The sequence below is a fragment of the Mytilus edulis genome, chromosome 2, assembly GCF_963676685.1.
Source record: "Mytilus edulis chromosome 2, xbMytEdul2.2, whole genome shotgun sequence".
Classification (NCBI taxonomy): Eukaryota; Metazoa; Mollusca; class Bivalvia; order Mytilida; family Mytilidae; genus Mytilus; species Mytilus edulis.
In genome coordinates, this window is record NC_092345.1 from 86,244,122 (window position 1) to 86,259,259 (window position 15,138).

General features: G+C 30.8%; 1 protein-coding gene across 12 annotated transcripts in view; it reads right to left on the bottom strand.

Annotated features, from left to right (window-relative positions):
- The window catches only part of LOC139513241 (histone deacetylase 4-like), a 96,048-nt gene that overhangs the window by 26,636 nt on the left and 54,274 nt on the right, over positions 1 to 15,138 (bottom strand). For 9 of the 12 annotated variants that reach the window (XM_071301560.1, XM_071301558.1, XM_071301568.1 and 6 more), the window contains 4 exons: positions 13,090 to 13,192; positions 11,379 to 11,479; positions 7,777 to 7,905; positions 6,182 to 6,279 (listed from right to left, as the gene is read on the bottom strand). In XM_071301560.1, coding sequence (XP_071157661.1) covers positions 6,182 to 6,279; positions 7,777 to 7,905; positions 11,379 to 11,479; positions 13,090 to 13,192 — 431 coding nt within the window. The remainder of the gene's footprint in view (positions 1 to 6,181; positions 6,280 to 7,776; positions 7,906 to 11,378; positions 11,480 to 13,089; positions 13,193 to 15,138) is intronic. The other 3 variants (XM_071301569.1, XM_071301567.1, XM_071301570.1) reach the window with 1 other exon arrangement.

Genomic DNA, 15,138 nt, shown 5'->3' on the forward strand with positions numbered 1-15,138 from the left:
TAGCATTAACTTATTATATTTAATGTAAGTAACATCAACATAAGAACGATGTATTGTCTGTGCACTAATACCTAAATTTAATCTGTTACCTTTAAATTAAAATGATCATTTGGCTTATTAAAGTTAACTCCTTCATATATGTATGCATCTATGCTTCATACAATCATACAAAATCTTCATCATTTCATTTTCACTACTTTATTTTGACAGAGTAACATATATTTTTATTAAAGGCTCCTCTGATGTTGAGTCCATACCATGTAATAACACAGTTTCATGTAAGATTATTGATTCTGACATCAGAAACTATTGATTATATAAACCATGTCTTACATAACTATTTTAAACCTTGGCAAAATTTCTTTTATCTGTAGTTCAAAGGTTTTCTATCAATAGCCCTAACATACCTTTGTTAACAATATATGTAACTAGTATAATAATAATACATATCATTTTACCATTCCAATACAACTGACAAATTCCAGTGCAAATATATACATGTATATATGAACTGATAACAATATGAAGGTGTGATGTGATTGTCAATGAGACAACAATCCAGGATGATGTTTACTGATATTTGTATTTTGTTAAATATTCATTGCTATGGATTTGAATTTGCTCTATCTTAATCTTTTACAAATCTGATGTAGTTGATACTTTTATATGAACATTATTGTTAATGTCATCCAAGAATAGCCAAGATATTCTCCTGATACAAAATATAACCTTGAGTTTTTTTTTCTATTCATTAATTTTTCAAAACAGCATTACTTTTGTGAACTAACATTAAATTGTAATGGGATTTACCTACTTTTACACTTGAATAACAAACTATGTAAAAATAACCTTATTATATATTGATGAACTTAGAAATAAGTGCTTATAAAAACTTGTCATTTTTTTTCTGAAGACATGAATTGAAGAATGTTGACGTTAAAGAGTTCATCAACATATTATAGTTTGAATTCCATAACATTTCAGTGAGTAGAAAATGAAAATCTGCGAATTTTAGGTGGCAACAAGAGTGCACAGGTTGAAATGTCTATCCTATTTATTATACTAATCATGGTTGAGGTCTTTTTTTACCCGACAATCAAAAAGGTTATGCATCAAGTATAAAAGTAACATTATCAACAATTCATGTAAATGGAGTTATTATGTCCGAGACCACAATTGTTGTCCCTTGATTTTCGTTGTCCACCAATATAGTCCCTAGTGTTGACAGTGGGTTACTTGCCATTAATTTTTATACCCCTTTCAAATTTATTTCTCCATGTTAAATGCCTAAAAATGCAAGTAAGGGGGGGGGGGGGCTTTGAAATTACACTGTAAAAAAATTGGGTCCAGAATTTTAAAGGAAAGTAGTGATTTGGTCCAGCTGAAAAAGGTTAAAAATTAGCACTTTGGAAGCTGTCAAAAGATTTCAAGACGCCCTAAACATAAAATTGTCCATATTTTGAAGTTTTCTATAATTTTGATATAATTTGTCCCAAAAGTAGCACAACACAATGTAAAAATTTCATTGAGAAAGTGCAGGTGGCATTTTTTTAAATTTTCATTTATGTTCTAAAAGAAATGCACTACGAAATAATTGTGGTCTCGAACCTTATGGTCAAATAAACCCTGTAAGACAGACACATGCACACCTTACAATCGTTCTATACACCAAATATAGTGGTCCTTTCCTTATAGTATCTGAGAAACAGTTTTTAACCATGAAAAACAATACACTGACTTTTGTACCATGAAAATAAGGTCAGTTATACAGACATGTACACTATACATTCATTCCATACACCAAATATCATTGACCTCCTGGGTACAGTATCTGAAAAAGAGGCTCATGTAACTTTAATCTTAATCACTGATCCATGGAATGTGAGGTCTAGGTCTGATAAACCCTGTCTGTCAAACATGTAAATCGTGGATGGATCAAATATACCAACTATAGTTATCACATCACTTATAATAATCGTAAAATTCACATCACAAAAAAAAAGTTTTCTTTAAGTCATTGGACCATGAAAATGAGGTCAACTTATCCCAGGCAAACAAAAAATAACTTCCAAAAGTTAGGGTTGCCCCCCTTCTGAACTCCTTTATACTTTATCATGGTATGAATTGCTACAAAAAAACCTGTTGAAAATATCCAGCTTGATCAGAAATGGGAAGGGTCAAATAGTCAAACTATATCATACCAACCATGGTCTTGTGTCAAGAATTATGTTTTAAAATTTCATGAATACAGGTTCACACCTAACAACACAGTGCAGAATGACAATGACCTTTATAACATTTTATTATTGACAAAAATCCATTGTCTTTGGTCTAAATTTAGATCTGTTAATATTATAGCAACCTTCTAAATCAATATACTGTTCTCTATTTAGGACTTCAAAAACAAAGTTGACAACAAGATTACAAATAAAAATAAAAATCTGAAACAATATTTCCTGATTTAGATGTAAGCAGACTATTTCTACATTGATCCATCCATTTCTCTTAGCTTATATTAAAGATCTATTTTCAGTAAGAATCCTTCTTCTAATCAAGGCTTTAAAGAAGGATGTTCTAAGTTGTATGTAATCACCTTCACTTACAGAGGCTCAATATAGGTTACTTTTAACACATTAATAAAATACACTATAAAATTTCAAGTTATTATCAAAAATATCAGTCATGTGATCACTGTAAATGTTTTATATTATTTAATTTCTAAAGATTAACATATGTGGAAGGACCTCTTATGGATAATAAGAAATAAAACATCAGATTTTGACACCTAGAAAAATGAAGAAGTCTTTTCCAAATTGATTATATATTATTTATGAAAATGCTGTCATGCCATTAGTAGTAGTATTTCATAAATTACCACTTACAGGCATCACTTTAGGATAAAGAAAATCAAACCGTTTTGTTTTGTTCTGTTCTATATTTTCACCTCATGGACATGTGTCTAAGAGAGTTTACTACAAACTGTTTAACTAATCAATAATTGAGGTCAGTCAACTGTCCAGTCTGTCACTACATGTTTATAAACAAAAACAAATGTCCTAAACAATTTTAAGAATACTATTAACCTAAAACTTTGATCTGATTAGTAACCAATATGCTTTATACTTTTCGACAGGTTTAGGTATTTTTTTTTCAAATTTCAATTAATATTCAACACTTAGAGAGAATTTCTGCTATGTTGGACACTTATCTAATAGATTTTTTTTCTATATTTATAATCAATTAACTTAGCAAGGTCGATAATATTTTCAGAAACAAGTGTCTAAAATAGATCATGTCTATTGAAATAAATTGTTATACAATGTCAAAAAAATATTTGAAGATAAAAATAGATAATAATAGATTTAAGCAGATGTACATAATTCTTTTGACAGATTTTGGAGAAGAAAAAACAAAATATAAATTAATTTTAAATTATCTAGATCTTCAATTAGTAAAAGTCTGCTTCAGTGGAAAATAAATGCAATATGTTACTTTTCAGTTGTATGTGTTGAAACTAAAGGTTTGTTTAAGGTGTAGCTTATTTGATGTGGTAAACAAAGATCTATTTCAAGATCAGAGAGCCAAAAATAACTATCATTAATACTGAGACATATATCAAGAATAGGTATCAATTCCAAACTAATATGCTAGGAATTTTATCAGCAGAATTCCTGTTCTTAAAGTATCTTTTTAATACTGTAATATCTTCAATAGGTAGCTTTTATTTCACCTGTTTCGAAGTTTAGATACCTGACAAAAAACAGATTTACTTGCAGCTACTGTGGAGAGGAATATTAACTGTTTTCAACTATTTATCAATTTTGATATGAGAGGGGCCAGGGGCTTGGGGCTTGCCATGAATCATGATACTCAGCCCAACCCAAGGGTAAACAGTCTTGTAATTTTATTGATTTTGTATTTACATTGTGTCATAGATCAAATTTATTTGTTCAGTGTATGTTCACTTGTTTGTGTTAATATGTCTTTCGATTGAGTTAATCCCTTTTAATTGATATTTTATGGTGTGTCTTTCTATGTTGTAATGTTACACAATTGTTTCAGATAAGGGTGAGGGTTGGTACCTATTATAACGTTTAAACCCTCTGCATTTGTTTGCACCCATCCTAAGTAAGGAACCTGATGTTCATTGGTTGTCGCTTGTTGATTAGGTTCTTAAGTATTTCTTGTTTTTTAAATAGATTAGACTGTTGATTTTCCTGTTTGAATGGTTTTACACTTGTCATTTTTGGGGCCCTTTATAGCTTGCTGTTTGGTGTGAGCCAAGGCTCTGTGTTGAAGAACGTACTTTGACCTATATTGGTTTACTTTTACAAATTGTGACTTGGATGAAGAGTTGTCTAATTGGCACTCATACCACATATTTCTATTGTCGTGTCAATTTAGAAAACATGTGGTTTAAAAGAGGGAACCTTGAAACTCTGCCACATTCCTCTAAGGTGGTTTCAAGATGGCATCTGAATAATATTTCAAATGTTAGTAAAAAAAAAATGAACTTGAACTCATAATCAAAAAGCTAAAAAAGCTAAATGAGAATGTCAAATTAAATCATATTATATCATTACAGTAGAAATGTAATAACGTCACACCTGATAACGAAACTCAATTCTAATTATGATGTTATCATGATATCTTGATTCTAATGATTTTACTGGTTTAATCTTGCTTGTTTTAAGTAGGTCAATGTCACAGATTTTAAGAACATAGGCACTAATACATCAACAAACATAAGAAAACAGTGATAAACTCAACCCAAACATTTACTGTATTACTTCATATACTACAGTAACGCCACTTGTGTTTAAGTGCTTAGTTCTATGGATTGCAACTTTCACTCAAGGACAAAATTTCATGTTAACATTTCTTGTAATGACTGAAAATCATATGCTCATCTCCTGTGTATTCTCATATTATTGTCAAGTATTGAATGCAGTTATGAGGTTTTAATCTTGCATGTATATTCAGAAGACAAGAATTATTTCCTACTTTTTTGAATGAAGTGATGCATGGCTACCATGCATTGGTCAGAGCATGCATTTTTGCACCATTGTTGAAGGTCTTATTGTAGCCTATTTTAACTTTGGTGGATAGTTGTCTTCTGGTAATCAAACCACATCTCCTTATTCTTATAATGAGGCACATCTCCTTATTTTTATATTAAATGAGGCATGTATTATCTGAGTGGTCAAGCAAAGCTATAATTAGGGAGAATATGAGGTTCATTTGGAGACAGTTTCTTATCTTTTTTGAATGAAGTGGTATGGCTACCATTGAGGAGAACATGAAGCCTGTCTTTCCTTCCTCCTTTAAATGTAGTGATGCATAGCTGATTGTCATATTGATGGGTACCATTGTGGAGAGCATACACCCAGTATTTCTTACCTCTTTAAATGTAGTGATGCATAGCTGATTGTCATATTGATGGGTACCATTGTGGTGAGCATACACCCAGTATTTCTTACCTCTTTGAATGAAGTGATGCATAGCTGATTGTCATATTGATGGGTACCATTGTGGAGAGCATACACCCAGTATTTCTTACCTCTTTGAATGAAGTGATGCATAGCTGATTGTCATATTGATGGGTACCATTGTGGAGAGCATACACCCAGTATTTCTTACCTCTTTGAATGAAGTGATGCATAGCTGATTGTCATATTGATGGGTACCATTGTGGAGAGCATACACCCAGTATTTCTTACCTCTTTAAATGTTGTGATGCATAGCTGATTGTCATATTGATGTGTACCATTGTGGAGAGCATACACCCAGTATTTCTTACCTCTTTGAATGAAGTGATGCATAGCTGATTGTCATATTGATGTGTACCATTGTGGAGACCATACACCCAGTATTTCTTACCTCTTTGAATGAAGTGATGCATAGCTGATTGTCATATTGATGGGTACCATTGTGGAGAGCATACACCCAGTATTTCTTACCTCTTTGAATGAAGTGATGCATAGCTGATTGTCATATTGATGGGTACCATTGTGGAGACCATACACCCAGTATTTCTTACCTCTTTAAATGTAGTGATGCATAGCTGATTGTCATATTGATGGGTACCATTGTGGAGAGCATACACCCAGTATTTCTTACCTCTTTGAATGAAGTGATGCTAAGTTACAATTTGGGAGAGTTTACAACCTGTATTTCTTACCTCTTTTGAATGAAGTGATGCCAGGCTACCATTGGGGAGAGCATGGGGTCCTGCTGGGGGAGAATTTGGTCCAGAGTCAGAATTACTACTGCAATCAACTGTAAGAAATAAAGAAATAACATTATATGATATTTGCAGCATAATTAGAAATATGTTTTGATGAATCTATTATAAGATTTTAAGAAGACAACTTTGTACATTCCCAGATAAATGAAACCTTCTCAGCAAAGACATAATATCTCATGTCCAACCATAAATAAAGAGAGAGAACAGTAGAAATTGATGATACTCATTTGATATGACTTATGATCAATAACTTTTTTTAAAACATCTTCCAGTGATCTTTCGCTTCTTTTTTTATTTATCTTTTTATTTTCTATTTAGTCAAAAGTCAATTTCAATTTGAGAAAGATAGTCCAACAAGAAATAAATATTCTTTTCAGATGACATGAATGCTATACATGAACTGAAGTTGTGGTACCCCCCTCTAAAAAAACCAACCTACATCTTACTCAAAAGTGAGGGTATATTGGGGTTCTATACTGTAACTTTCGACATCTGATCATGATTCCACTTATTCATGACTTGAAGGATGTCTTCCAGATTCTACTCTTAAAAAACATTGTTTAGAGGAATACTCAAGCTTATTTAACATAAGGCAAAAGCTTCATCCATTATAAAATTTCTTCAGCAAAAAGATAATTAAATAAACGCTGTGAAATAATAATTTTGGAGTAAGGGTTGTATACTATATCATTATCATATCTTTTTAAGAGGTTGTTAAACAGAAGAGATCTTGTGAAATAAAATTCTACCCTCATTTCATAATCATAATAGCAATAGATTCAACTTTTAGATTTCTGCAAATTGCTTGGTTCAAAGGCCTCAATACTTAATAGTACCTCCACGAATAATTACGTTGTCCTAGATTTACTAAATGGCTTACTTAATCCTGGAATAAATGGACATTTGGATCAAATATTTATAATTGTTTTGGTAAAAAATCTGTACCTACTTATCTCTTTTTCTATGATATACCCCGAAAATGGCCTCTTTGTTAGTTTTTGTTAGGTCATGCCACACACATCATTGAAAAACCATACTATAATGCAACAAAACATTCTATTGACTAAGACTATATGTCTTGAGAACATTTGTTGTTCACAAACCATGCAAACTGTTCCAGGCAGAAGACCACAAACCAAACAGCGTCCAAACATAGTTACTATTATGTCCTGGCAGTAAAATTTACTTTGTGATCTTGTACGCTGATAATTTAGATTTTACTCTACTCTTGTATTTCATCAATATATACTTTCTGTAGTGTTTAATTCTACAAGGAAATGAAAAGATATTTCTACTTCCTAATCCCTATGCGCTTTGAGACTGCATTGTTAGTAAAATAGTAAAAGCTATCAGATTTTATAAATCATAAATGTATCGTAATAATGTCTAAGAACATATGATAACTTTCTTGTGATCTGGCTCTGTATTATAGAATAAAATATCTGATTCAGTTTTCTAAGAAGCAATTAGCTACTTTTACTTCCTGTAGCTTACAAGGACTTAGCATCATTTCCTTGTTATATACTTACTCGAAAGTGGTTTGCGTTTGAGGAAGTTCGCTTTATCTTTGCGTCGGAGAATTGGACTGTGTGTTATTCTCCTTTGACTCTCCAATTTCTGCTTCAAGGCCGACCGCACCTTAAGGTTTGGTTCAGAGGCTGAAAACAACAACAAGTGATCACAAGCCAATTCTAAACAAAACATGGCAGCTAAAGCAATTATAAATGCAAAGGAGTGAAATTTTAAATGGTTGTGAAAGCCTACTGTTGTATTTTTAAAACTTGTATTACCATGAAAATTAATCCTCCTAGTTTTTCTTTATAAAGCATCACTTTCTTTCTAAAAGAAAATTAATTAATTTATTTGAAATCTTTTTTATCCTTAGTTTTTCCCCATCAGAGTTTTGCATGAAATAAACAAAGCAAGAGGACATGTTTAATGATGAGTATCTACTATTTTTAGATGTAATACCGACTTATAAATCAAATAAATCATAAAATGTGAACAAAAATAACTAAACATGGAAAAGGAAACAAAAACTAAAACATCCCCAATGTTTCCTTAATAAGATGGATGAAAATATAAACAAACACATTTAGAACTCATTCATTCTCTGACAGTTGCTAAATATCTTATGTCATGCTTTTTCCAAAAATACTTTATAAAGTAGAAGTAATCAAGTTTGTTTTCAAACTACAGGTTGTAAAACTTTCTAAATATATAAGGAAAGGCTTTAATATATACATAAAATGAAATAACAAATAACAGAATTAAAATTAAAATAAAGGTATGTGTCCATGGGACTCAGATGCCCATGCTTTGACGTTGTTTTTTTTTCTTTGAAACTAAATGACATTTGTGCCAGCATGTTGCCATTAAGAGATTGCCAATGTGTTTGAGTACAAGAAACAGTAATGGGTTAACTCAAGAATGAGGTCACTCAAGTTTGACCTTGATTTATGTTTGGTGGTATTAAGTGTTGTGTATAAGATTCATAACATTCCGTTATGGCAAACTAAAGTTAGAGTACAGAAAACAATTTCGGGACCTATGTACAGATGGACAAGAGTAAACCTTCATGCTCCCGCTGTTTTAACAAAAGGAAATAACCATTTTAACTTTCTGATAGGAAATCAAAAACCAAATCAGGTCACTGTTATCTTGCTACATAACAAAATAGAATCTATTATAAATCATATTTTATTACTTTTTCCTTATAAATCAGTCTACTATATTTTTAATTAATCAAAAGTGCTTGAGCTGCTGCAATATTTTGTGTTTTGAAAATGATTTATGTTTAAGAAAATGTATCAACAGATTAATTATTCATGACAATTAGTAGCAAGTCTAATTATTTATATATTTTTTAAACACATACAAAAATCAATCTAAAGAAAGAGATTCTCAAAAATTTCAAATAAAAACCCACAATGAGAAGCATGCAAAACTTTCAATACAATTCCTACTGCCTTTGCATTCATGGCAACATAAAACATAAACAAGACTAATTCTAGCATGTCACAGATGTCGTGTCAACTGTGTTGTACAGAACATTAATAATATACCAGGACTTATACTGATTCTATCTACTGTAGAAGTTTTTAAAAAATATATTGCAAGGTCATGAAAAAAAAAAAAAAAATTCAAAGTGTCAGTTAAAATGTATGTTTGAACATTTGGTACAAAAATAAGTGTGTTTGGCTCATTAAAAAAAAACATTCATTCACATCCATAATTTCAGCACCGTGAATATGTTAATTTATAAATAGAAGTATTCATTACTAATTCTGTCATGACAGGAACATCATGCAAAACATAATTTAACACAAACATGTTAGTGTACTGGTTAATTACAATTGTTACTCATAACATATACTTTTCATAATGACCCACATTAAAACATCTTAAAGACACAAAAAAAATCCTTTGGCTCCTTGCTTTGAAAGATTGATTATCAAAATCTAATGTAACATTGTTTTTTTAAAGAAATATTGAAATCATTCGAGGGAAGGATTTACTGAAAAAGGGGAAAAGGCAAAAAATATCATCTTATATTGGATGTGATAATTTGTAAGGGGCCTTGGTTATAACCTTCAATTCTAATTGTTTCAATCCTATTAAGTTATTTCATGATGATGATTATGATGCAAGGCTGTTTCATAACTAATGGCCAATTAAATGCATATTGAGAACAAGAGCATGTTAATGTGAACTCTCCTTTGTACTAGACCTACATGTTCAGAGGGATTTTTTACTTACTAGTTCACTATGTTACAGACAACATGAAGGCGATCTGCACAACAAAACCTTGTTTTGAATGTTAATTTGGTGGGGAAAATGGACTGATTTGGATTTGTAAGCCCTATTCAACTGTTTTTTATAGTTTGTTGTGCTGTAACACCACCATCACAGGTTAAGGGGAGGATTGAGTGCCTACAAACAAGTTTAACCCTGCTGTTTTATATTTTTCATGTTGGGTATTTGATAGTGGACTACACAGTATAGATTTTTCTCATTGTTTAAGGCCTATATTTCTTACATCCACTTCATTTCATGGATAGTTGATTCATTGGTAATCATACTTTATTTTCATTTTATAAATTATGTCATAGATCATTTGATTTCCCTTCCATTTTTCAGGATAATTCACTTTTTACACTGAACCCATTTGTTAAAAAAAAATATATGTCTAATATGTGACCATGAAATTTACAGCTGTTACAGAAATCAGGTATTTACAATAAAAAAAAAAAATATGAAGAAACTGACAGATGTTAGATACTATTAGTTAGTGAACATTTAAAAAAAATAATTGTACTAGTGTATAAAGTTCAAGATTGTTGCTTTATTTGATTGAGTACTTATTAGGAATTGCTATACAAGTTCTCTGGTGTACTGGTGTATTAAGTTCAAGATTGTTGTTTTATTTGATTGAGTACTTATTAGGAATTGCTATACAAGTTCTCTGGTGTACTGGTGTATAAAGTTCAAGATTGTTGCTTTATTTGATTGAGTACTTATTAGGAATTGCTATACAAGTTCTCTGGTGTACTGGTGTATTAAGTTCAAGATTGTTGCTTTATTTGATTGAGTACTTATTAGGAATTGCTATACAAGTTCTCTGATGTACTGGTGTATAAAGTTCAAGATTGTTGCTTTATTTGATTGAGTACTTATTAGGAATTGCTATACAAGTTCTCTGGTGTACTGGTGTATTAAGTTCAAGATTGCTGTTTTATTTGATTGAGTACTTATTAGGAAAAGCTATACAAGTTCTCTGGTTTACTGGTGTATAAAATTCAGGATTGTTGTATTATACATGTACTAGTCAGGAAAATTTAATCAAGTCCTCCTTGCTGTTATGAAACAATTCATCTTATCACCTAACATTTATGCAACTGGTCTCACAAATTTGTACAAAGCAAAATAATTATTTGTTCAAAATCCAATGGTAGTTTGATATGCCCCCATTTTCTCTTCATGTTATATATGTCAAAGATATGGATAACTTTTTTGTTTGTTTCATCAGATGTATAAAGTTAAAATGTGGGCATGTATAAAAATAAATAAATAAACATCTACAGAACATAATGAAATCCACATGATGCCATAAACATAGTATTGAACCTACCTGTTTTACGTAATGGGAAATCGTCTCTGTCATATTTCCCAAGAAGATGAGGACCAAAAGGGGGTGATAAGCCAGACTGTGGTGGTGAATTCTGTTCAACCCTGAAATAATAAAGAATATAATTGGAGTCATAATTCCTCTTTGTCAGTTTCTCTATGAAGTTCAGACTTGATAGTCATGCCATATCTAATACAGTGTCTCTCTTCACAAAAAATATTAAGAGTAAAAATATTTACAAGTCATACACATTTCAGTATAACTTGTGATTAATTTTATTAGTAAGATTTTTTGTGAAAAGAGTACTTTTCAATGGCATCTGAAAACTTTATTGTTCTCCTGGTGGTATGTTCTCCCTGTGGCCTATATGTTGAACTTATTAAACCATTATCTGAACTGTACAGTAATTTTAAATGTTTAAACATCCATAAACATTGTAACTATTTAATCTATGAACAGAATATTATATTTTTCTATATCTTTTATGTAAGCCACAATTATTTTCAGATTCTTCATCAGAAAAAAATATTGGACAGAATTAGTTACTTTTTAATAAGATGTCGGAATAATTTTCATTAAAGCCAAGACGGTTTTATTTGCTCCAGGGTGGGAATATTATAGGTGTTGCCTAAAAACTTCATGTTTGAATAGAAATTAAACACTTTAATATGTTAATATGCAATTTATTGCGTATACATGTCTTTATATATATTTATAGGAAAATTGTCTTAATGAATTTGTCAAATATATTTTATTTGAATTAGAAGTACATATCTTTAATTTGTGTAAATATTTAAATACAGTTATCATTCAAATCTCCTTAAAATGAAATGACTAAATATAAGCCTATTATAACTTTATCCTATTTAAGACACATTTGTTTAATTCATATACATTTCATATATATAATTTGCTTGCAGATTAATATAGTATTTTCAATCTAGAAATAGGAAAATTGATTAAAAGTAAAACAAGATTTAATAACTATATTATATAGTATATATTAAAAAAAACATAAGAAATATATTACGGCTAAAAATACACTGAAAGTGTGATTTCCAGTACCAGGCTCAGCAAATGACCTTACAGTAGACTAACAAACAACAGATACTAGATCTAGAACATACAACACTTCTATTCTGATTGTATCACAGACACTTATCAGTCAATCAACATGAGGTCAAGGTCACCTGGCTATGTTCAACTCACAAAGAAAACATAAGACACCCTTGTAGATTTCGAAAAAGAGCAGGCTAATGCCGCTACAAGGCAGCACTCACACCCTCAAAGTGGAAAGGAATTAATATAAGTTGAAAAACTTGTTTCCCAATCCACTCTAAATAAATATGTTTAAACTAAAAGAAAACATAGACACAATAAGCTTACCTATTACCTATTGACTAATAAAAAAAAACATGGACAATCACATTGTTAATTTCTATTGTTAATTTCTGTGTCATTTGTCTCATTGGCAATCATACCACATCTTCTTTTTATAAAGACTTCAAAGTATCCAACTTTTCTAATTTTGCTTTATGAAATAATATAAAATATTATTTTTTATTCTCGAAATATTAAGAATAGCTAAATTCATCACCATTCAATTACTATTTCACAGAAGTTTTATTTTGTAAACAACTCTTGTGTCATATATAGCTGCTTCATAGTTTGACCGTATAATCTGGAAGCAAGAAGAAATATATATTATACAAACCAATTATGGAATGGAGGAGAATTTCTGGCTGCAGCTTCTCTATGTTTCTTTGTTAAAACAAATTCTTGCAACCGTAGTTTGACTTCAGAGGAGGCCACAGCACCTACAAATAGGAACATAGCAGAGGTCAGAAGTATATAGCAGCAAAAAGTATCTATCAATGAAGCTTATGCATTATCTTTTTTTGTCACAGATGAAACAAAAATTATGATATAGAAATGGTATTCAAAATTTCAATCCTGGAAAATTATAATGCGGAATCACTTTTGTTTCGAGGCTAATTCTGTTTTGTTTTGAGACTAAACAGTAGATATAACTTTTAAATACATGACAATGACAAACAACCTCGCCATGCAGAATGAAACTGAAGTTGCATCCTATTGCATCTAATTTATAAAAAGGTCATATCTTCAATGTGATTGGTGCTTGCTTCACATTAAGTGCTGAATATTTCATGCATATCCACGAAGAGACCAAATTAACAAATAACAAAATAAGTAGGTTTTGTAAAGTAGAACAACCAAAACTAAGGGCCTGTAAATTGAGCTCCCACTGGAAAATGAGGGCAAATTTGATGGGTGCAGAAAATATGACTTGCATCAATAATTAATGAAATCAAGAATCCAAAATCCATTGGACATTTAATTTTGAACAGTTCATAACTTGATGTATTCAGTGGTGACATTTAACTCCCTTTAATATGGTACTTTACAGAAAAATAAACTTGTAGTGGAATGAACAGACAGATGGATGGCCACACAGAACAATACACTATTAACCCCTGCAATATGCATTAAACACACGAAAAAAACAAACATCTAAACAGATTCCAATCTAAAAAGGCATTATCACAACAATGCAGAAAACATTTCAAAACAGAACAAGGTTCAAGTAAATAGCAACAAAAAAAATCTTATTTACAGCAATGAGAAAGGTATAAACAAAAATCTGTTCAAGACTAAACAAAAACCTAATAAACATCAAATCAAACAATTTCTAAAAACAGACAATAGTTAACTGAATATCAAATTCCTAAGAAATGTCATATAATTATAAAACATTGCTTAGAGAGTAGGATATTATCTATTTTACTACTAATATTTCAAGGGCTTCTAAATATATCTATCTATAAATTATCTATTTCTGTTCCACTTCAAAAACTCGTAATAATAAAACAAACCATATAACTACAGAAAAAAGATATTCATTAAAAAAGCTTATAAAAATAAAATATCTCTACAAATAGATTGTAACAAAATCATTTATAAAGAATTATCTCTCGTATCTCTAACGGCCAATCAGTAAGTTATTTTTATCCGACAAAATCTGAAGTAATGCCATTACGACTGTAACGTCTATTTCAGGATAATGTCAATCACGAATGTACTTTTTATATTATTTATATTCTTAAGGAAGAACATTTATAGAATAAATTTAATTCATTTTCTTATTCAGTCTTATAATTCACTGAGACGGACATAACTGAACTTCTTATTTTAGTGTTATTGTAATCATTCTGACATTTACTAGGGGGATTTTTTTCATTACATTGTTTTCAGAAGTATCCAACCTACTATCATGGCTTTTCTGAACATTTTATTTTATCGGTTGTTCAAATTAATTGCTGTAAATGAACTTTGCAAACACTAGGTTCTTTTCATTGTGAAACTGATGGCAAAGTAGCCTGGGATCCGGCCCAATCTAGCTGCGCGTCGTAAGGGCCAGGTGGGGAACAAATACCATGTGATCGATTCAGTGCCAGTTGACTCTGAATCTAAAGTGAGGCTGAATAAATATTTGCATAAATTTTGATGTTTGATGTAAACCAGCACAATTGGAATCCAATTGACACCTTGGACATGTGAAATCTTAAACTTTTAACTAAAATTCTCACCAGGCGATTGCTGATAAGAATTAACCCTTTTCTGCTTACTAATTATCACCATACTACTATCAGGCTATACTGACAAGATTAGCCAGGACCCCAGGCTAATGGCAAAGCAAAGACAACATGAAAGTAATGTAAATATAAAGAATGACAAGAAGTTC